At 34.8% G+C, this 21,809-nt stretch overlaps 1 protein-coding gene across 2 annotated transcripts; it reads right to left on the minus strand.

Annotated features, from left to right (window-relative positions):
* Window positions 1-2,711: 2,711 nt before the first annotated feature.
* Window positions 2,712-21,737, minus strand: LOC111798373 (uncharacterized). 2 transcript variants are annotated; one of them, XM_023681467.2, is made up of 22 exons: window positions 21,474-21,737; window positions 20,891-21,279; window positions 19,036-19,134; window positions 18,324-18,475; window positions 15,822-15,894; window positions 15,541-15,663; window positions 14,664-14,772; window positions 13,885-13,964; window positions 13,032-13,113; window positions 11,527-11,666; window positions 11,344-11,454; window positions 11,098-11,214; window positions 10,358-10,447; window positions 7,984-8,037; window positions 7,374-7,448; window positions 6,711-6,786; window positions 6,461-6,560; window positions 5,641-5,707; window positions 5,020-5,090; window positions 4,082-4,191; window positions 3,279-3,539; window positions 2,712-3,213 (listed from the first exon to the last, which is right to left on the minus strand). In XM_023681467.2, the coding sequence occupies exons 2-22, from the start codon at window positions 21,014-21,016 to the stop codon at window positions 2,927-2,929; spliced, it is 2,403 nt and encodes an 800-aa protein (XP_023537235.2). In that variant the 5' UTR covers window positions 21,017-21,279; window positions 21,474-21,737; the 3' UTR covers window positions 2,712-2,926. The 2 variants fall into 2 exon arrangements, with proteins under 2 accessions (XP_023537235.2, XP_023537236.2); XM_023681468.2 differs by having other exon boundaries at window positions 2,712-3,204; window positions 21,474-21,736.
* Between the last annotated feature and the right edge of the window lie 72 nt (window positions 21,738-21,809).

The raw sequence follows: 21,809 nt of genomic DNA on the forward strand, positions 1-21,809 counted from the left end.
CCTTAGCAGTTATTGTCTGCTTTTGACCGTTAGGATGTTAGGCTATAGAGCCTGCTAATTATTTATAACTTAGTCGACTGTTATACATAGTAAAGTTATATATAGTAAAGGTAAATTGTCATAAAAACGGATATATGGTAGATAGTTATAATAGTAGATGATTATATCAGATAAAATTATACATAGTAAGCTGAATTATATATATATATATATATATATATATATGCAGAGCTTTGAAAATATATGTATTATCTTTATTCTCTTACGTACCTACCTTACGTCATATACAAATCTTTTAGCCAATATTCTTCTTGCATTTTCTCTCTCTTATTCTTTGTATTCATCTATATCAAGTGTGTGTTGTTGTGCGATCCAAACAACGTATCGTCATGAGCCTTACGATTTTAAAACACATCTACTAGAGAGTGATTTCCCCACCCTTATAAGCAATGTTTTGTTCCCCTTTAAAACCGACGTGAGATTTCACAATCCATATCCTTGGGGCCAGTGTCCTCGCCGGGACACCACCCCATCTCCTTGGGGGCTAGTGTCCTCACTGGCGCACCACCCCCATTTCCTTGGGGGTTCGGTGTCCTCGCTGGCACAACACCCCATCTCCTTGAGGGCCAGTGTCTTCACTGGCACAACACCCCCATCTCCTTGAGGGCTAGTGTCCTTACTGGCACACGACCGATAACTAGCTCTGATACCATTTGTAACAGTCCAAGCCCACCGCCAGCAGATATTGTCATCTTTGGGCTTTCCCTTTTGAGTTTCCCAAACGTGTCCGGTAATAAGGAGAGGTTTCACACATTTATAAAAGAATAAAATGTTTCGTTCTCCTCTCCAACCGATGTGGGATCTCACGGTTATTGTTCATCTTTTGTTTTAAAGTTCGTAGCCCGCTATGTCGAGCTCCCCTATTGTTCATGTTATCTTTAAACATCTTGTTCTAAAGAATAAGTTACAATTTGTAGAACTAAAAAATGATATGACTTAAATAAAGTGTTTTAAAATGAGCAAATTTAGATTACAAATTTACACCGATTCTAAATTAAAGTAGAACGGAAATTAATTTAACCTAAACACATTCAACGAAGAATCTTCAAACAATTAAAAATAAAAAATAAAAAATGCTCTAAAGATCACAAGACTTCAAGATTACGATAATCGTTCAAGAAAATCAACAGTCTAAGGAATGATCATCCAAGCAGATCATCAAGCCAGCTGTCGATCTATAAAAAAAAATCAACAAGCTAACAACATGTCGATCTAAACAGATCAACATGTCAAATGATCGATAAGCCAAAAACGGATCTAAACAGATCAATAAATGAGAGATCGATCGAAATAGAAAAATAAAATGAGCAACAGTCGATAAATTTCTGTCATCTCTTATTTTATTTTATTTATTTATTTATTATAATAAATGTTTTCACTGCCCATATTCATTATTCCATGAATAAAAAAATAGGCAAAGATTGCTTTAAAAATGAATAAATAAATAAATAAATAAATAAATAAATAAATAAATAAATAAATGTATAAAGAAAGAGCGTCGTGATTCACGAAGCAAGACACATGACACATCACTTATGTTTAAAATATTAGACACGTGTCAAACATTTAACAATAGTGAAAATATATGCTGATGTGGCAAAAATAAAATTTCTGATTTTTTTTTTTTTTTTTTTTTTTTGTTAAATCATATTTTTTTTATAAAAAAATTACTTTTTTTTAAGAGTTTAAAAGCACTTAAATCAAGCAATAATTTAACTTTTGAAAATAAATTATATAAATTTAATTTTTAAATAGTTTTGAATTGGATCATTTAAATGACTCAAACATATGGTTAATAATTGGAGAGATTCCTTAAATCAAATTCTCGTTCATAAAAGAATCGAAAAAAAGAAAAAACGTGATAAATATTAAGGAGGTCAACAAGCATTTTTGAGATCGTGAGGATCGAGGGGCTTGATCCCTCACTATAAATTTTATTGATCCTGTGGTGTGAGTTGTAGATTCATAACTTATCCCCATTTAATTCATAAGATTTGGTTTTTAGGTTTCCAATGCAAAAATGATATTTATATATATATATACATACATGATGATTTTGTTGAAAAAGATCGAAGTCACGGTATTTATTTCACTCAAAATTGAGGGTGTGTAACCAAAAATCGAGCTTGAAATTGCATCATGAAGATTACAAAAAAAAAAAAAAAAAAAAGGGTTCTTTCTTATATTTATAATTATTATTGATTTTTTTTTTCATTTTTATTATATCTATAATTACATGGATTATACCAATTTGCACAAATACCCGACAATTCCAGCTCATTAATACATAGATCCCAATAAGCATATCTTAAGTTAGACAATAATAATTACACACTTGTCACACAGATTCACAATGAAAGCATCTTTTAGACCGATCTAATTGTTCGTATTAATTTTCTTTTTCAAAGAGAAGAACCCTCAAATATTAAGACTCTCCGACTATTATTTTGGTCCTCATACTAATAACACTTCGGGATTGGTATCGTTTCGACCTTCGGTTATGTATTCATGCCTGGTGCTTACACATAAATCAAACATAATAAATTTTGTAATATGAGAAATACAAGAGTTGAACTATAGTTGAGACAAATCTAATTTCATTGCTTATTTGATCTATTTTGGGTATATTTTGAGTATATTTTGAGTATATATTTGTATGAAATGAAAGATTTATTACAATCTAATAAAAAGAATAATAAATTTATTACATCTTGAAAATGTCAAAATCATATTCCTTGAACAAGGAAAAAGAAAGATATTGCATATCAAACTATGATGAAACAGCTCATGGAGGGGATTGACCAATTTGCAGGCAATTTGAATCTTGAAATCTTTTTTTTTCTTTTTTGATTTGTACTATATGTAATCACATACCTGTCGACGATGTTCGGTTTATCCGTTGTGCACCTAGTTTTGGAGCAGCGGGTTTGTTTCCTCTTCCCCTACCAGCTGACAATGGCTTAGCTCGAGTCGTTGGTGCGGGAGCGGCGATGGCAGTCCAAGGATCATCGTCGTCAATAGTTGTGCTTGCTTTTACTTTCAATGATTTTGAACCAGTTCTTGGAGCAGGGGCAGCTATGGAACCCCACAGAATGTCGTCTTCTTTAGCTGGCCTGGGTGTACTTCTTGAACCCGAACTTGAACCTGAATGAACTGAAATAAGTTATTATTATGAAGTTGAGCTATGATCTAGAAAGCAAGAATGACAATGGCATTACTTGGTCGTTTTGTTTGTGACACAATTTGAGATACAGGTCGTTTTTGAGCAGCCTGAATGTTGGCAAGAGCTGGAGACGGTTTAGACTCCTCGAGCGGTTCCAACTCGTCCCACCCATCCTTCTCATTTTCATCTTCATCATGAATTCCATTTTCAACTTCGCCCCAACCATCAGTCGATGTAGGGGATTCAGTTGCGTGTTGTTCAGTTAAATCGAAACTCGAGCTTACCCTTATAGGTGAGGTAGTTGGAGCGTTTTCAACTGGAAGCAAATAAAATCAAGAAAAAATTTAATACAATTGTAAAGGTCCAAGCCTACCACTAGCAGATATTGTCCTCTTTGGGCTTCCCCTCAAGGCTTTAAAACGCGTCTTTCAGAGTTACACAGCGGAACCGGTACTCATCCTTGCTATGTTTTCCACGGCTAGCAGATATTGTCCTTTTTGGGCTTTCTCTTTCGAGATTACCCTCAAGGTTTCTAAAACGTATCTGCTAGGGAGAGGTTTCCTAGCCCTTATAAAGGGTGTCCTCGCAACCAACGTGGGATATTACAACAATACACCAATAAGTCTATATTATCATTATAAAGCACCATTCTATATTATCATTATAAAAAATATAAGAAAAACACCATTCTAAATGACTTCAAAATAGATGTACGCCCTTTCTCATAGAGTTCAAAGAAATTACAAATATGAGAGGCATATCCATCACCAGCCACCATGAAAAAAACACTAGCATGGCTGAGGAATATGAAAGACGTATGCATAAATTCAAAGAAAAGTTTCAAGATATATAATGTACCTAATGTGGAATCAGAGCTTGTAGCAGCCAAAGGTGCATTAGAGCTTACAGGAGCGGTAGAACCATGCTCAGAGGGTTTTCCTTTTAGAGTTAAGGAGCTCATCGCCCATCTGCATACATATACGAGATCAGGGTGGATAATAGATTGGTGGGGTCAGATTTTGAGCAGAGATGACATATTTCGCGGTGTATCTATGGCCAATAATTTGAAATTGCAAAAACCTGTGACAACGATAACATCAATCTACTTTTGATAGTGTTACAAATTACCACGTCAGTGGTGTAACAACCTAAGTCCACCGCTAGCACATATTGTCCTTTTTGGCTTCCCCTTTCGAGCTTTCCTTCAAAGTTTTTAAAACGCATCTGCTAGGGAGAGGTTTTCACACCCTTATAAAGGGTGTTTCGTTTTCCTCCCCAACCGATGTGGGATTTCACAATCCACCCCACTTCGGGGCCTAGCGTCCTTGCTAACACACCGCCTCGTGTCTACCCCCCTTCGGGGATCAGCCTCCTCGCTGGTACATCGTCCGATGTCCGGCTCTGATACCATTTGTAGCGGCCCAACCCACCGCTAGCAGATATTGTCCTCTTTGGGCTTTCCCTTAAGGTTTTTAAAACGCGTCTGCTAGGGAGAGGTTTCCACACCCTTATAAAGGAAGTTTTGTTCTCCTCCCCAACCGATGTGGGATCTCACAAGTGACATATTATCCTAATCACAATAAGACAGTCAATATCAGTATAAAGTGTTTTCTATGCATAACCAAAGGTTTTCATTAAGTGACGTATTAGATACAAGAAACTTTGAACAGAAAATACAACAATAGCATAAAAACAAACCATAAAAGTGACTTGACCGTATGCTTTACACATCACATAAGAAATCCAGAGACAAATGATTATAATTATTTTCAATTGTAATATTCAAACGAACTCACCCGAGCAAACTAGCATTTCCTGGTAGAGACGGGATGTTCAAACCTAATGCAGCTGTATCTCCCGACATTTCCTAGAATAAACCGTAGGAGACATGTCAACAAAACACATTCCATTATTAGAGAGTTGACCAGTATTTGACTAACACGGAGTCCTATTTTTTTATTTTATTTTTTATTTTTATTTTTTGCTTTTCCAGAAATAGGCAAGCTATGTGTCACTGTATTCTTCTTGAATAGAAAACTTTTATTCTTGCATCTAATAATTACAAAGACAGCATATGTACGGGAATTTATGAGTGTGTGTGTGTGTGTGTGTGTGTGTGTGTGTGTGTGTGTGTGTGTGTGTGTGAGAGAGAGAGAGAGAGAGAGAGAGAGAGAGAGAGAGTTATTTTGGGTTATAAGAAAACAAAAAACACTAGCTGTCTCTCACTAGCAGCAGCTCAACTGGTTTTCCAAACGCAATTGAGCAAATATATGAAAGCAACTGGTATCAGACAATCTATGAAGTTATTAGTATCATTAATCTATGCCCAGGAATGTAAAATCTTAAGTAACAAGAAACTATAAAAGACTAACAAAGCAAAGATTTGAGGTCTTGAGCTAAATGTGTATTTAACACACCTCATTGTTTTGCTTTAATATCTGTAAGAATTGATCAACTGCTTGAAAGGACTTCAATCGAACATCACTATCAACCAGAGAAGTACGAAATGAAAGATATTAATGAATATAGAAATGATGTAAAATGATAGATATTATGATTATAAGTCAATAACAAAATGAGACGATTTATTCCAGATACAAAGGAAAAAGAGCAAATTAACAAAATCCCCAATTTTGAGAAACAAGTAGAAATGGTCCACATGTACTAGTCCAATAATAAAATTTATTAGAAGAGCCATCTGTCTCTCATGTTCTCCACTACATAAGGTGTCTGCTATGCCGTGCTATATAATGTATAACAAGTCAGAAGGGTGAAAATATTTTCCAAAGAAATATAAAATCATCACTGAACTAGGAATGAAGGAAGTTATTTCAAGTAGTTGATTAACTTTTTTTCAACTCCTTTGTGTTTATAGTTGTGTTTGGACATTTTAGTTCTTTATATTCTTTCTTTTCTCAAAATGAAGGCTCAGCTTTCGATATAAAAAAAATGAAAGAAAAAGAAAATAATTTATATAACACAAGAACATTGTTTCTAAATATCGCTATGCAAGCTCCTGATTCACCTCAAGCAATAAGTATATGAGCTAACCAAGTTTGTGGCTTCTTAATGCAAAACACCGAATTATTCAAGAGTGTTGATAAAATCAACACAAGGCATGTAAAAAAGCAGGATATTTCAAGTGCATGGCGAGATGTGCATTATTATTTTTTTATTTTTTTGGTGGGGGTGGGAGGATAAGAAAATGTATTGAAAATGTTGAACATCATAACACACCTGTCAGGATCTACAGTAAGCACAATAATATTAGGAAGAATCCTAGTTGCAATCTCTGCACTGTCATAATATCCACTTGTAGCACATAATGCCATGATGCCTGTCATGATAACGTCATTTATTGGGCAGTCAACACTAAATCTCTGAGAAATTAAAGTATAATATGTAAGGAAGTCCTTTAATCGAGACACTTGGATGGACCTAATATGGCAAACAGAAAAGAGAAGAAAAGGGGCTACAAATTTTATACCTGCACCACGGGCTGGAGAAAATGTATCACGCAGTGCACGGACAGTGAAAGCGTTAATTAAAACTCTCTTCCTTGTCTGCATTTAGATTTTAACTCAATCAGATTTTATTTCAATAGAAAAAAAAAAAAAAAAAAAAAAAAAAAAATCGTTCACCACTGGATTACAACATCTGTAAAATGATGATACGACTATGAAGAGTGGATCAGGTGTACATTTAAAAAACAACTGGCAGCATTAAATAAAGCCCAAACCAGAATATCCCAAACTTTATGACCATGAATCCCAGTTTCTTATGATTAGAAAAAGCGAATGAAATGAATCTCTTAAGTCTTCCTGGATACCCAAAGCAAAGATGCTATTCCAGTAAAAGACTAATATACGTTTAAATGTTAAAAAAAAAAAAAAAAAGATACAACATGAGCATTGTTGAAATATAAAAAAATCAAAATCATATCAAGATGATCATCAAATAACAAAGAACAAGAGGAAAAGTGATCCGAAATAAAGGACAAAGAGAGCATGCATTTTAAATACCAAGAAACACTAGTACTATTACCAAACATAGCTGTAAGAAAGAAAAATATCACTAAAAATTAAGTACATCAAGATTGTTGACTGATGGTTTTGAGTGAATCAGCAAGCAGCTTTACAGAGATACCCACCCCTTCATTCAAGTAACTTGCAATGTTCCCAAGTAATATGGTCGTATTTGTTCGGATTGCTGCTTCTTCATCAACCTGTAGGACTCAGAAATGTTGTCAGTAAATAATTTATTATTTTTGTAAGAAACAATTTGATTGATGTATGAAATTTATAAAACAAAAGGAAAGGAAGACCCCAAAACCTATATTTACTCAGAAACGTTCTCAGTTAATAATACAAAAGAATAACAATACTGGAGTGGTAGGAAAGTCAAACCTCCAACTCGGTTTATGTGTGCTGAGAGGAATCTAAGCCTATTTAATGGATTTAGTTATCCAGGAAATAAAAGAAGCATATTTTGTGTGTCCAAGCTTGTAAAGGTAGGACCTATTTTTTATGTTACAAACAGAATAGTATTCTGTCCCGTGAGGACAAGGATAAAGATAGAAAAGCTGTATAGGATATTCAGTTAGTTAGTGGTGTTTTGGCCAAGAGATTTATTTATATTTTCCATTTTAATGTAAAGGGCTCTTTGGGACTGATCGTCAAGAAAAATAGATAGTTGCACATACACCAACCAGAATAGCGGAAGAAAAAAACAATTCTAGCAACAAATGGCTAAAGCAGTACCTGTAACTTTGAAAGGTACTTCAATAATGACCCGGAAATAGTCCGTTGAGAAAGCTGCCATACCAATTCAGATAATCTCAAAACTCCATAAATAACAAGAAATAAGACAATTATTGATTGAAACCATCATGAAGACATTAAAAAAGAAAGATAAGCCAAAATATTAACGCACGTCCAACGATTCAAGATGACAGAAAAACAATAAGTGTCCTCAAGAAATACCCTGGCCTCAAATTTTCTGGATTCGGTGGCATGTATTCTTCCCTACTTTTACTAATTCAACTAGAATTCAGATAAGAACACAGGCGTCTTTCTTTAAGAAAACTTAGGAGCCATTTGGTATCTAACTATTAAGTTTTATGTTTTTGAAGAAAGCAGTACGTTTTCACTGTTTTGGCATTGGGCGGAGCAACTGACCTCCGTTAACTCATAACCTTCAACACACCTTACAACACCTCATGGGCATTCCAAGTGCATGCTATGGTAAACTCAGACCACTTTGTATAGGTGTAATTACATTTTAGATGGATGAAATGATGTGGGTGGACATGTTAGTTATTTTGCAATTAGAAGGTTGTAACCTAGCCATTAAAGGAACAATGGTTAGTAGGCCGTAACATTAGTTAGTTAAAAGCAAGCCATTAGAGGGTAAAATAGTTGGTTTCCGTAAGCTAGGTAGGTAATATAGATACTAGTTTCTATTAGTAAATGGTTCACAACTTGATTAAATAAAGATCCTCTCATCTGATCTAAACCGTAAGGGTAGAAGACGTGTCAGTTGGGAATTTGCCCATGAATTCCAGCATCAAATCTGATGTGAAGGTCGCAGTTGACAAACAGGTCAATATGCACCACCACATGGGCAAATGAGGACAACAGAAATGAAAAACGACAAGCACAAAGCCATATATATATATTTTTTTTTTTTAAATCTTCAAACAAAAATCCATCATGTCCATTCTCGATAGTGTCTTCTAAGATGTTCCACAAAACCACCACATAAATCACCCATTTGCTTGAAGATCTCCAAGGACAATTTGTCGAATGAGAGGTTTTGCACCCTATCCATCCCCATATGATGGAACCTGGTCTCTATGGAAGGCCTCTGTGCTCCAAGGTTCAAATTTCACCTAATATGAACCCACCTTGTACCGGCCCTTAATATTGCACAAAATACATCCTTGTTACTTGTTTTCACATCTAGGAGAAATTTATTTGGTTGGAGTGGGCTAAGGGAGCCAAGATCAGTGGCCACGTGTTGCAAAGCTCTAACAATCTCATACGAGTCATCATGTAGGTGCTGCTGATAAAGAATGATTGCCCTTTCCAGATAAAATTTAGCAAAAATCAGACAAAGGAGTATTCTTTGATGGGAGTTCGGTCGCCAAAATTTATGGTGGGGTAGAGGTTTGAGGAATCTTCAAACAATGATTAGCCTTTAACGCCACCTTGTACAAACCTTTGGCATTAATGGGGGATGGTGGTGGTGGAGGGTTTTAAAAAAAGGTTTAAAACATCTTCCAACCAGATTTGAATTCGTCAATTGGTGGGATAATCTTATTTAAGTCTCAATTCACACCAGTTTGGCTATCTCAACACAATGCCCTTTACGATTGGGTACTTTTTCAACCGAAAGCACATATTCATCAATTTGGCTCTCTGCGGAGTACTTTAGGTTAAGGGGAAGTCGATGAGAGATATGAAACAAGAGATCAGCCAAGAGTGAGAGTCAAATTTTAGGGTATGGGTGAAGGAACAGTCTCTCAATGATTCAATGATGTGAAGTCCTTGATTTCCATAGATGGAAAAAGCCTTACAATTGATTGAGAAGAACAAAGAGGAAGTGGGGTATCATTGGTCTATGCTACCTGAAGATGGTCGAGCTCCACTGAGTCACATGGTTAGGTAACATGAGGTGGGGGAATTGGTGTAGGGTGAGAGAGACTTGCGAAGAGGAAAGGCATGGTTGTTTGGCAGCAACTTTTATGGGCTATACTAGAAACTGAGAAGGTGGAGGTTTGGTCCCTTCTAAGGTTTAAAACCTCTCTTTAGGCCTCAGCGTACAAAGATTTTAGTAATTACCTTTTAGTTCTTACTTTGCTCAATTGAAGCCTCTTTTAATGTTAGTTTCACTCGTTTTCTTGTTTGTTCTTGTATTCTTTCATTGTTTCTTCATACAAGTGTGATTCCTAAAAAGAACGAGAAGCCTTGTTCCTAGTATAAAGACATCAGGTCCATGTGGCCATAGGTTGTTTCTTTTGTTTGATTGCTCATTTCTGAAGTCTCAAGTTCCTTACCGAAAGAAAAAAGAAATTATTATCATTTTAAAATATTATTGAGAAACATTAAGAACAGTAAAAAATGACATGCATACCTTGGGAGCCAAAACAAGCATGGATTTAAGAGTTAATTCACGAAGAAAAGCAGATGTGTCGTTGAACCCATTGGCAACATGAGGATAGACCTAAGTAAAACAAGGTGAGATTGTAAAATTTTCAGATGAAATATGCCATGCCATTAACATAACCAGCCAAACTCAGAAATATAAAATACAATATTTCCCTCCCTGCATCACATAAGCATCTAATCAACCCCCATTGAAGCATTCATAGTGTGAGAGCAGGTGCCCACCATCGTGTGTTATTCTATACATGTACGCATAGAGATACAAAGTAACGTGAAAATACGAAAGATATAAAAGAAGCAGATTTAATTTCATCCATGTCCGAAGGACTTGAAAAAGACTGATCTCTAATTGATTAAAATAAAAAGTAAAAAGTTCTTACGAAGCTCTTAGTAACAACTAACAATAGGTTGATAGGAAATTTCAACAACAATCGCATCCAAAATGTATAGGAAAACTATTCACCTTATAGTAAAAAACTCTTCTGCCTTCTGCTCATTCCTAGCAAATTTTCAGAAAAAGAGAGAGAAAGGATTGCATCCCTATACAGAATCTTAGTTTTGTTTTTGAAATCAAGCTCAAATGTAAATTAATATATTTTCAATTGGTAGTGGAAAAATCATCTAATACTCATCCAACATCATTTTCTCCTCAACAACATAAACTAGTTTCCTTATCTGTAGATGCAATAATTATCACTGATGTCATACCTGTTCATCAACCATTTGGGAAGACAATGATTCTCCAAATTGATCAATATGTTGTAAGAGTCCAGTTCTGATAGCTCGGTCATTGGAAGCAAATAATTTCACAATCGTAGGTAGAACCTGAACATCATAGAGGCCAAACCCGAGTCAACAAAAAAGTAAGGGACCAGAATCAAACTCATGACAGATAAAAGTAAAAGATCAACAAACAAAAACTTAAACGAAATAATAATTCAACTTTGGTTTAACCTTAGCATTGAACTCTTCAGTTGAAAGCCAAGAACCCATTTTTAACAGTGCGGTCAAGGCAGGGGCAGTAGCTGAACCAAATTCAAGGGCAGAAGCTAATAACGGAAGCAACTGTAAAATAACAAAAGAATGAGATACTTACGATGCACATCAAGAAAACAAATACTGTAGTTTGGAAGTCACCTTTTTCAGTACTATTTGACGAGGAAGTTGTTCAGCTAGAATTGGGAGCTTGCGGAAGAAGGTATCCTTCTCAACACTATCCTTTAGGCTAAGAATTTCCATGAAGTGTATAGTGTCGACCAACTTATTTTGAAAATATTCTATCATTCATAGATAGCAAATTAATCAATAAACGCAAGAGCAGAAAGTTAAAATGAAAGAAAAAAAAAATAGAAGATAGACTAATAAGAAATGTAAAAAGAAAAATGACTGAAAAGAAAATAACTTTCAAATGATGAGACACGAGTGCAATAAAATATACATGATATATAATTTTAAACCTAAATACAAAAAATAAACTGAAAAGTACAAGGAGAAGTGTGGGAGAGGCATGCATGATGATCTACTGATCAATTCTTTGTTATTTTGATTACCTGAACAACTTTGTAGTTGGAACTGGATGGCCATTTTAATAATTCATTTTGGCAGTTTTATAAGGAAAGGATGTTATTACTATATGTTCTTCTCGTAAGTTTCTAATAATGGAGAAATTCTTGTTTCTCTTTAATAAAAGGAGACAGAATCAGCCCCAAAGTTGGAGAGCTCTTCACAAGTTCTTAAGACTTTATTCTACTTTTACCATCCACTTATATTGGAAGGTTTGTGTTCAGCCTTTCCCTGTGAATAAGGGGCCCATATTCTTGAGTACTTTCTCAGTTGTTGGCCCGAATTTTGGACCCTTTTTGGATGTTATATCTCTGTCTCACCCAGAAAAAACCATGACATATCATTTTAGATAACTATTAGGGATTTATTTGTACTTCTCTTTCAATAGTTCTCTCTTTTTCTTTTCTTTTTTCTTCTTTAAACAAATCATAAGTTCAGTTTATACACTAAGTGGTACAGTCTATTGACATCTAAAAATAGCTACTAAAAAGACCGCAGATAAAAGTGTTCAGAAAGCATAGAGTATTTAACAGATGGAAAAGTAAATATGAAGTTTGAGAATAAGATATTTGGAAAGAAGATAATAATTGTATTAGATGTTGGAATGAGAAATATAAAAAGAAATTTTTATTTTTTATTTATTTATCATAAAAATCTAGTCTTTTTTAGAAATTAATTAATTGTATAAAATTAAATTAAATTTAACAACATTTTGCTTAATAAATTGCTTCAAAATAAATTTTAAAACACCTGATTAAATATTAATAAATAAATTAAGTACTTGAGTTTTTTTAATACCAATTATGATTTAGGATGCTAATGTCCAATGCTACCATGGATTTTTTCAACCCCCTCCTTTTTTGATGCGTCACAAGCTTCCTAAAGAAAATTATTGAATAAATTTAAAGCATTTTTCATTTTTAAAAATAGAAAATGATATTTCTAACCTTTCTACAGCTCACATTCCCATAGGCCTTTAATATCCAAGTATTTACAAAACGATTTTAATTAGGCCATAATGATGCAAAGTGCATTCTGGTAATTCAAATATATAATTACATGTTAATAAGAAAGCTCACCACTGTTTTCTATAAGCTTGGATGTATTCAACCTGCGAGAAGGCATAGAGCTCAATAGCCGTTGATAATCTGGAAGTAAAGACTGGCAGACACATCCACGAATGAAATCAAATCACTCAAGATTCAGAAGCAATCAAGTAAGAGCAAATTAAAAAGTAAAATGAATTTGTATGCCACAAATCCCTCAATATTCAAAAGCAATCAAGTGAGATTGCAAGTTAAAAAGCAACATGAATTTGTATACCAAATAGAGCAGAGGACACAAAGACACATACTAGCAAAAACTGACTTGCTTTCGAAAGATCCCAATTAATGTTCCCGAGGAAGTAACATAAACATTCTAGAATCATAGGTGGTTATGTTTGATCATGAAAACCAAAACAATGCATAAGGAATTTTGTAATTACTGGTTGCATTTGATCTTGCTTCATTCGAGCCCTCGTCTTTACCTTGGCTCCTTTCGAGGGATGGGTTTATTTTTGTATGCCCCTTGCATTTTTTTCCATTTACTTTCCAACGAAACCTCAATTTTTATTAAAAAGACAATGTCGAAGTACAAGGGATTCAGTTATAGGTGTTAGAAGCAACCTTTCAACTCCCTAGATCATTCCATTACACATCTATTGAGGAAAGAGACTTCTTCATCAGCGTTTCCTCCTAAACAACATTGTTTTTCACCTTGCCAAAGTATTTTGGTGCACAGACATAGAATCGAAAGAGAGAAAACATGAGAACAAATTGTTTAAAGCTAAAGTATAGCATACAGTTGATTGTGAGGAATGAAAATCTTTGAGAAAAAAGAATAAGAGAAAAATCAACATCCCATGAGCATTTTTCAAATAAGAATAGAAACCTTGGGAATGGAAGCAGTATTTCGCAGCTCCTCTGTTTTGCCCAACTTTAAACCAGAAAAAAGTTCATAGATGAGACAACCTATCAACAAAAATAAAGTAACATTACTGCAAGTGAAAGTAAACGTATGATAACAATGTGAGAAGATATGTATGTATGATAATAGTGTCAAAATATCTTCTACATTTATCAGAACCACTACATTAGCCAATATTGTTTCCAATACCATTTCCCCTTTGCACAAGTTCATATAGATTTTTCCTGATACCAAAGGATTTAAATTTATAACTTCTATTGGTTACAACACCAGGAGTGCAAACTGATTGAGAAGCATCCATTATATTAGAATAGGAATCCAGGGAGCCGTCAGATTGCAAAATATTGAAACAAGAACGTGGTTAGCATGTAGGTATTATGCCATTGCCAGTACAAAAATTCAGTATTCTGAAGGAAATAAAAAACATATTCACAATATATTTTATTTGTTGACGTTCTGTTGCAGAGGATTGTGCTCATACTCAAGATGTCAATAATGAGAATCGAACACGCTCCCAAGCAGGAAATTTTTGTTCATACTCCTAATCAAAGTTTGCTAATTTGTTTGCAAATGTTAAATTTTCAAGCATCAAGGACTCTTCCCTTTAAATTGCATATATTGTCAATAACTAACAAAGCAAGAATTCCTACAAGGTTACTAAAGCACAACAGGATACTATAATTCCTTCATTGAAAAAAACCAATAAATAAGCAACCCAAACAGTAGGAATAACCAATACTTACCCAAGCCCCAAGAATCAACGGCCCATGGGGGGGATTTTCTAATAACAGACAAGTCAGACTTCACCAGTTCCATCGGTTTATATTGGGATCCAATGAGCCAGGCATATTGCTGAAGAAAATACCCAAGTTACCAACACAGAAATCCAAGATTGAATGCAATAAGAGGACCTAAAAGAAAGCAAAGGATGACTATCTTTATCTGTTGCAAGTGCCACAATGAAAGATTTCCTAGCTTTAAATTGTTAGGACTGGTACGCCTAGAGTTAAATTCCTCACTTTTAGTTGGTCTAGTAGAAAGAGAGCCCTTTGATATTTAATCTTTGTTTCACTTCCAAATATTCTAGGCGGAATTTTTTCTGTAATCTGCTTTTACATCAACAGTACGGGGAACATCTTACCCTCTTAACATATTATTATAATTGTTGTACCTTCTGTACAAACAATAGCTTTTTGGTTACGAATTAAAGAGAAAATCTAAAATAAACCCCTTGTGCATTCCTACGTAATCGAAAGCCAAAAGGCAGAACAAAGACACAAGATGTCAATAATGGCCATCGATTCATGCCACATCTATTTTGATGGAGAAAGCATCCATTACCGATTGACTAGGGTACAGTGTCAATTAAACAGACTTCAGTTTTGAGACTGAGACCTCAGTAGCATTCAATTTGACAGTCCACCATTTATATTATAAAATATCATCTACTAAAAGTCAATGTTAAGTTCTTTAAAACATCTCACAACTAAGGAGGCTTTCAGTATTAATTTTCACCTTTTGCTTCTTAATTCCAGCTCATAAACATAACATGGGGAACACAATAGAAAAGATAAGGAAACATCCACGCACAAAACTCCAAACGTCAAGAGATACTATTACCAGCATTTGCCCACTGGAAGATTCATTGTTCCCGTCAAACTCAGAAAGCACGTCAAAAGCATGGAGCTTCCAATCCAAGGTTGGAGTTACAACTACACTGGCTAAGCAAACATTACCATGAACCTGTTGGAGATTTAGCTAGTTAAAAAGTTGAAACTTGAAAGGGAGCAGGGGAGGCAGACTGGGGCAGGGCCAATTCAAATGTGAGAATGAAGAGATGGTTTGACCACATAGAATATTAGCATAATTAATATGCAGATGCAAAATATCAAAATACTTACAAGTTTACAGTCATTGTTTAAGAAGCTCACAGCTTTAGCTATCTGATGCAGACCCCAAGCATAATACTCATCCCTGCCAGTAACGGATGTATTCCGGAGGAAGAATGAGTTTGTCAGGAATGTTTTTGTTTTTGTTTTGTTTAGAAAAGAACAAATTTTAATTGATTGAATAAAAAAAATACACTGAGTCAACAAAAAAAAAACTCAATCCAGAATCGAGAAAATACAAGATAACCAAAAAAAAAAAAACCAAAAGCTAAGAAAAATATACAACCCAAAACTTGGAACTAACAAAACAACCAACCAAAGAACAGCTGGAGAATTCCATCCCTACCAGACCTTATACGAACTGCAATGAAGCCAACATATGGATAATCTTCAATGTGGAACTTGAAAAATACCATAGTCCAAAGTACTAATCAAACCATTTCTCGATAAAACTGCTGTGATGAGAGCCCATGGAAGAAGAAAACTAACAGACGGCTTCAAACCCATCATTAATATACTTAAAAGACTATTTTGCAGCAACATCAAACACAAAAACTGAAAAAGATAGACTATCTCCTAAGAAGTATGGATATGAACACAGAACAGACATGACATGTTCCTAAAAGCATTTGAACGGACTTTGAGAGACAAATTTATTAAAAAACAAATGTACACTTTTGGTCCTTAAGGTCTGACTTCGATTGCATTTGGGTCTATAAGGTTTCAAACTCAACATTTTGTTATACGAAACAATTTCATTGATGTATTAAGTATACACAAAAAAAAAAATAATAATAATAAATAAAAGAATAAAAGAAAGACCCCAATTTAAAGGAGTTACAATAACCTTCTCCAATTGGAAAAAAGAAAGAAAAGTTATAGGAATGAAAGAGAGAATTCAATATACAACAAGATAGAGCAGGGTAAAGAACATTATCAAAGAAGTTCACATAGGCCCTTTCCTCGTTTCCAAACTCGACATATTTACCACTGGGGTTTGGGATGATCTCCATTCTAGTCTCATCGTCAACATTTTTGGTCATTGCCGTAAACTTTTAGTTATGTAGGGTTGACTGGGCATTTATTACTCCTTTACGTGGTGACATCGCCACCTCTAATGCATACTCCAAGGTAAGCATGAGCAATGCGAGAACCTTCATTTTTGGATTTCAACAAGGACGATGGTGCTTTCAAAGATTCTTATTCTAAAGCCTTTGACATATTATTTTAGGACTGGGACAAAAAGTCTCTTCCACCCTCCAAATTCGCATCATTTCTTAAAGCATATGGTCTTTGTTTTGTCTTCGCTGAGGTTTTGATGTTTTGGTTCGTCTTTCATGTTTTTCAGCCCTGATTGGTTGGTTGCCTGATTAATCTTTTCAGCATTGGTTAAAGTTTATGATCTCTTGGCTCTCAGATAGCAGTCTGCAAAGGTTCCCATGTGTTTTGCTGACAATTTCGCTCTTGTTATGTTTCAAGGCTTTTTACTTTTCTTGTGTTTTTCAAGTTTTCAGGGTTGGTTCGAGCCTCCAAGATTCTTGCTAGCTTGTTTGAGCCACCTAGTATTTTTGAAATTGACACATTGTGTCATGTCGTGTCCATATTCATGCTTCTTAGGCTGTGAGAATATATTTATATATATAATGTTTAGCTGGCTTAAAAATAATAAACAAATTGTCCAATCAGCCCAACATAACCAAAATTTACAACAGTGAGCAAAAATGCTAACGGGAAAAACTAAAATTGAGATTATCACAAGCTTCAAGGGGAAGAATATTGAATTTGAAGCCACAATCGCTCAAATGTAACCTCAAGAACTAAAAGTGTATCTTTCCTTTATTAAAATTTTAAAAATATATTGTTCAATACATTGAATAATTTTTATGTTATCATGATTGATATTAAATAAGTTCACATTTTAAATTCAGAACAATGTCAATGACTAAAATATACCACACTTGCATTTACAAAAAGTGAAAGCCAATACCATATTCCAAATATGAAATCTTGTAGCATAAGAGTTTTGAATCTAGATAGCAGCAGTATCAAGATGAAAAGTTTGCTACTGGTAAAAATCTATATTATGGCTATCAAGCTCAAAATTTTACATTATTAAAATAGTAGTGGAGATTTCCTTGAAGGAAGACAGTTTGTGCCATAAGTGATTTCAAGCAAATATAATAAGATTTTCAATCCTCCAATAGAAATTTTCAGAGGGCTCCTTGAGCAAGAGTTGGGCAATCTTATTTTGATGATAAATAGACAAATCTGTTCCACAAACGATGCATTTCATAACATGAAAAATACCTTGTCGTTGTCACATTTTGAACTTCTTAAAGATCAATAACTAGCATTCAGTTCCAAGGCATAAAACTACTAAAGGCAGATCATTTTAGAAGCTCAAAACAAAAATTTTTACCCCTTCTGAAAAATGAATGACAAAACAGAACAAAAAAAACATGTTAACCGAATGTAAAAACCAAAATTGGATATTGCTGGTTGGATTGCTTATACCTTTGGGTACCTTCTAGACCCAACTCCTTGATCTTTTCAGACAATGGCATAACAGGTTCTGTAACAATATAAATTGTAATCTTGGAAGCAGAACCATCAATAGTTTCAGCCTCAGTACTGTGAAGAAAGGATAAAATATTTGGATGCCTAACCTGAATAAAATTGCAGATTTTGACTATTAATGTCGATATCATTCTGTCGACGTTTCTTTAAAAAGTCACATGTTAGATTCTATGGATGAACCAAGAGAAATTATCAATCCCTAGTATAAATGAAGAGGAAAATGAAGTAAAACTAGGAACATAACACGTAAGTTGAAGCAGACAGAGGGAAGTAGATTGCTTGTTATTGAAAATTACTTTTTCGCCCATACAACTGAGACTCAACCACACACATGACATTTTTGGTATAACATTACATTATTAATGAGCAAAGTTGCAACAATATCATCAACTGTTTAAAAAGAAGGATCAAAATCCACAAAAATAGAGTTTATATAGCACAAAAGCCATCCAAATTATAAATAGACACAAAATAATCTCATTTGTGTTAATTGGGCTCCTCTTGAGGGTGGATCTTTTTGTAGCCCCCTTGTATTATTTCATTTGATCTCAATGAAAGCTTGGTTTTTTAGTAAAAGAAAAAAGAAAAAAAGGAAAAAAAAAACTCATTTGTATGCATTAGATCCATAACAATAGGCATTGCAGCTTACAGTTCGTAGCCGCTTCACACCGTTGCGACCTGCAGCCAAATGTCCATCTTGTGCATCACTACCTGATAGAGAAAATATAGATACTGGAGACCCATCATCCTGAAAGTGAAACCAATCTTACATCAACTTCACTTTAAATGAAAATTTCATAAGATTATAAAGACGACATAAAATATACATATAAGCTGCAAACCGCTTGACAAGGAAAATGTCCAAAATACACCTCAAATAGGAGTTTTAAATTGAACAAAAATGCAATTGGTTAGACCAACAAAATTCGAAAATAGATTCAAATATCATCTCTACAGATGTCATATAAACCAGCTAGCAAACGATCTCTAATATGCATAGGATGAATAACCCTTGGATAGGAGAATATGAGAATACAGCAAGCCTCTTTTTGGACAAAAAAAAATCATATAAAAAGAATCATTACAAGAAAAAATGATGAAAAATCCTCTAACTAAAAAAAATCTCCATTCAGCATAAATGGAAGCAAATGTAAGTACAAATCTAAAATTTTAACCCTCTTTGACCACCACAAAGTGAAAAATAGCACTTTATCCCAAAGACTCAAAGATCTTCCCATCCTGATGTCTGTCTTTAGAAAAAAGAATGAGTTTGTTCCCTTCAACCTTTTTATTATGAATCCTCCACAAGATTTCTCATTGAAACTCCGCAAAAAAATCCCAGCTCCAGATCCTAACAAAAGCAAGTATACAGTTCCAGGCTGCTATTGGCTCACATCAGACTAAACAGCAAACATGATTGGAGATTGCCATGCACAAGGAAGACATGGCAGGATTTTAGGGAAACCAAGAATAAATAATTTTCTATCAACTTCAAAAGCTGTTCTGACATCACCCTTTCCTTATTGCTCCAAATGTTTTACCAACCAGGCTGCAATATCTAAAGAAAAAGCAATGTAAGAATCTGGGATGTTTTCATTTTTACATCGCCAATTGTGTGGAAGGATTCATATATCTTGATTCTTTCATTGCAGACACACTCCTCTTTGGCTGATTGTCATTAGCTTCTCCTTCGTAATTTCACGAATCTAAAAAAATTGTTACTCTATGAAGAAAAAGAATAGCAGATGACCAGTTAAAATAAAACACTTATATCCTAAAGCCACTACTTTTGAAAGCCTCCGCGTTGTTATAAAAATATGAGAACCTCATATAACCATTTCCATAAGAATTCATTATCCCACCTCCTTCCTAGAACTCAAAGATACAGTTCTACTACAACCAATAGAACAAATCCTATTCAAATAAAGTCGTACCCATAACCCACGCTGGGATCTGGTAAGTCACTATTTTACTAAGACTGTCTTATTTAAATTTTTCTTATATAGGAACTATATAAAGGGCATTTCATAATTAACTAACGTGTTTAAGATTCCAAAGAAAAGGGAAGAACAAGAAGAGTTTGGCAACATCATGCAAGGCAAGTTAATGTACAGCCAGATTTACATTTCATTTCCTTTTAAGCGTATGAACCTCAGCTAGCATGGTTTCATTTCAACGTAGAAGAATTTTGATAGTTCATTTCGCTACCTCGTAACGCACAAGCTGGAAAGGTTGAGCAATGAAAACCAAAACACAAGAAAACTCAAATTTGTCAAATGTAAACCAATGCAAATTCATCCCATAAATAGGCTACCACACACCAGCGACCTGAACAGTTAGAAGCCAACTATGAAAAGGATGGACAATTCCCCAATACAAGAACAAGCCTCGTCAATTCCAAAATTCAGTACGAATCATTTAGCATTGAACAAACAACAATTCAGCAATCCGGAATGCCGAAGTTAAATCATGTTCATGTCCAAGCGACCACTTAAAAAACATACCTTGGAGGTGCCGCGAAAATGAGTCCAGGAGCCCCAAGCTGATGGGTACGGATCGCCGATGTTGTAGGGCAGATCTTTGAGTCCAGACCCAGATCCACCCACCACTCCCTTTAAGAACTTAAACATCTTCGATTCTCTTCTTTCACCTCCTCCTCCTCCTTCAACAAATGGAAAGAAGAGGGAACCTTGCCTGATTAAAAATTATACAGCTCCCTAAATGGGTAAATTTCAATAGCAATTATGGGGTCGAAATGCATTCACTGGTCCAATAGCGCCACGTGATTTCCAACTCCCGCTTCGTCACTCTCCTCGAATCACACTCAACGTTCCTCCAATCAGACACGAATTTCATTAAACCCTGATCGGAATCTGGACCTCCCTATTTCCTCCTGCGACAGAATCACACCCAACTATAATCTCACCAAATAAAAAAGAAAAAAAAAAAAAAGGGAAGAAAGAAAGAGAACGAGAGAAGAACAGCTCCATCACAGATACTTCTCCCATTTCCAATCGTCTTTCAACTCATGATTAAAAAAAATGGCATAGAAACGAACAAAACGAAATTATGATTAAATTCACTAACCAAAAGCGATTGGCACCACTTCCGTCCGTCTCCGTGGCGCTCCCCTCCCTGTGCTGAATTTTCAGGAACTGCCAAAGAGTTTCTCCCTCAGAGCTTCGAAAGTGCTGAATTTCGAAACGAATCGAGAGGGAAAGAATTAGAGATGCAGAGGAAGAAGAACTTGAAACGAGCGAATCGATCTGAAGTCCGACGTCGGATCGGGCATGGAAGATGAAGATTGGAGGAGCGGTAAGATTGGCCAAACTGGACGTTAGGAGAATGTTTTTTTAATACCCGCTATTTATTCCCACTAAAATTATTAAGCATTTTTTTTTATTTTTTTTCATCTAAACATTT

This window comes from Cucurbita pepo, chromosome 7, assembly GCF_057944985.1.
Source record: "Cucurbita pepo subsp. pepo isolate OVF chromosome 7, ASM5794498v1, whole genome shotgun sequence".
Lineage (NCBI taxonomy): Eukaryota > Viridiplantae > Streptophyta > Magnoliopsida > Cucurbitales > Cucurbitaceae > Cucurbita > Cucurbita pepo.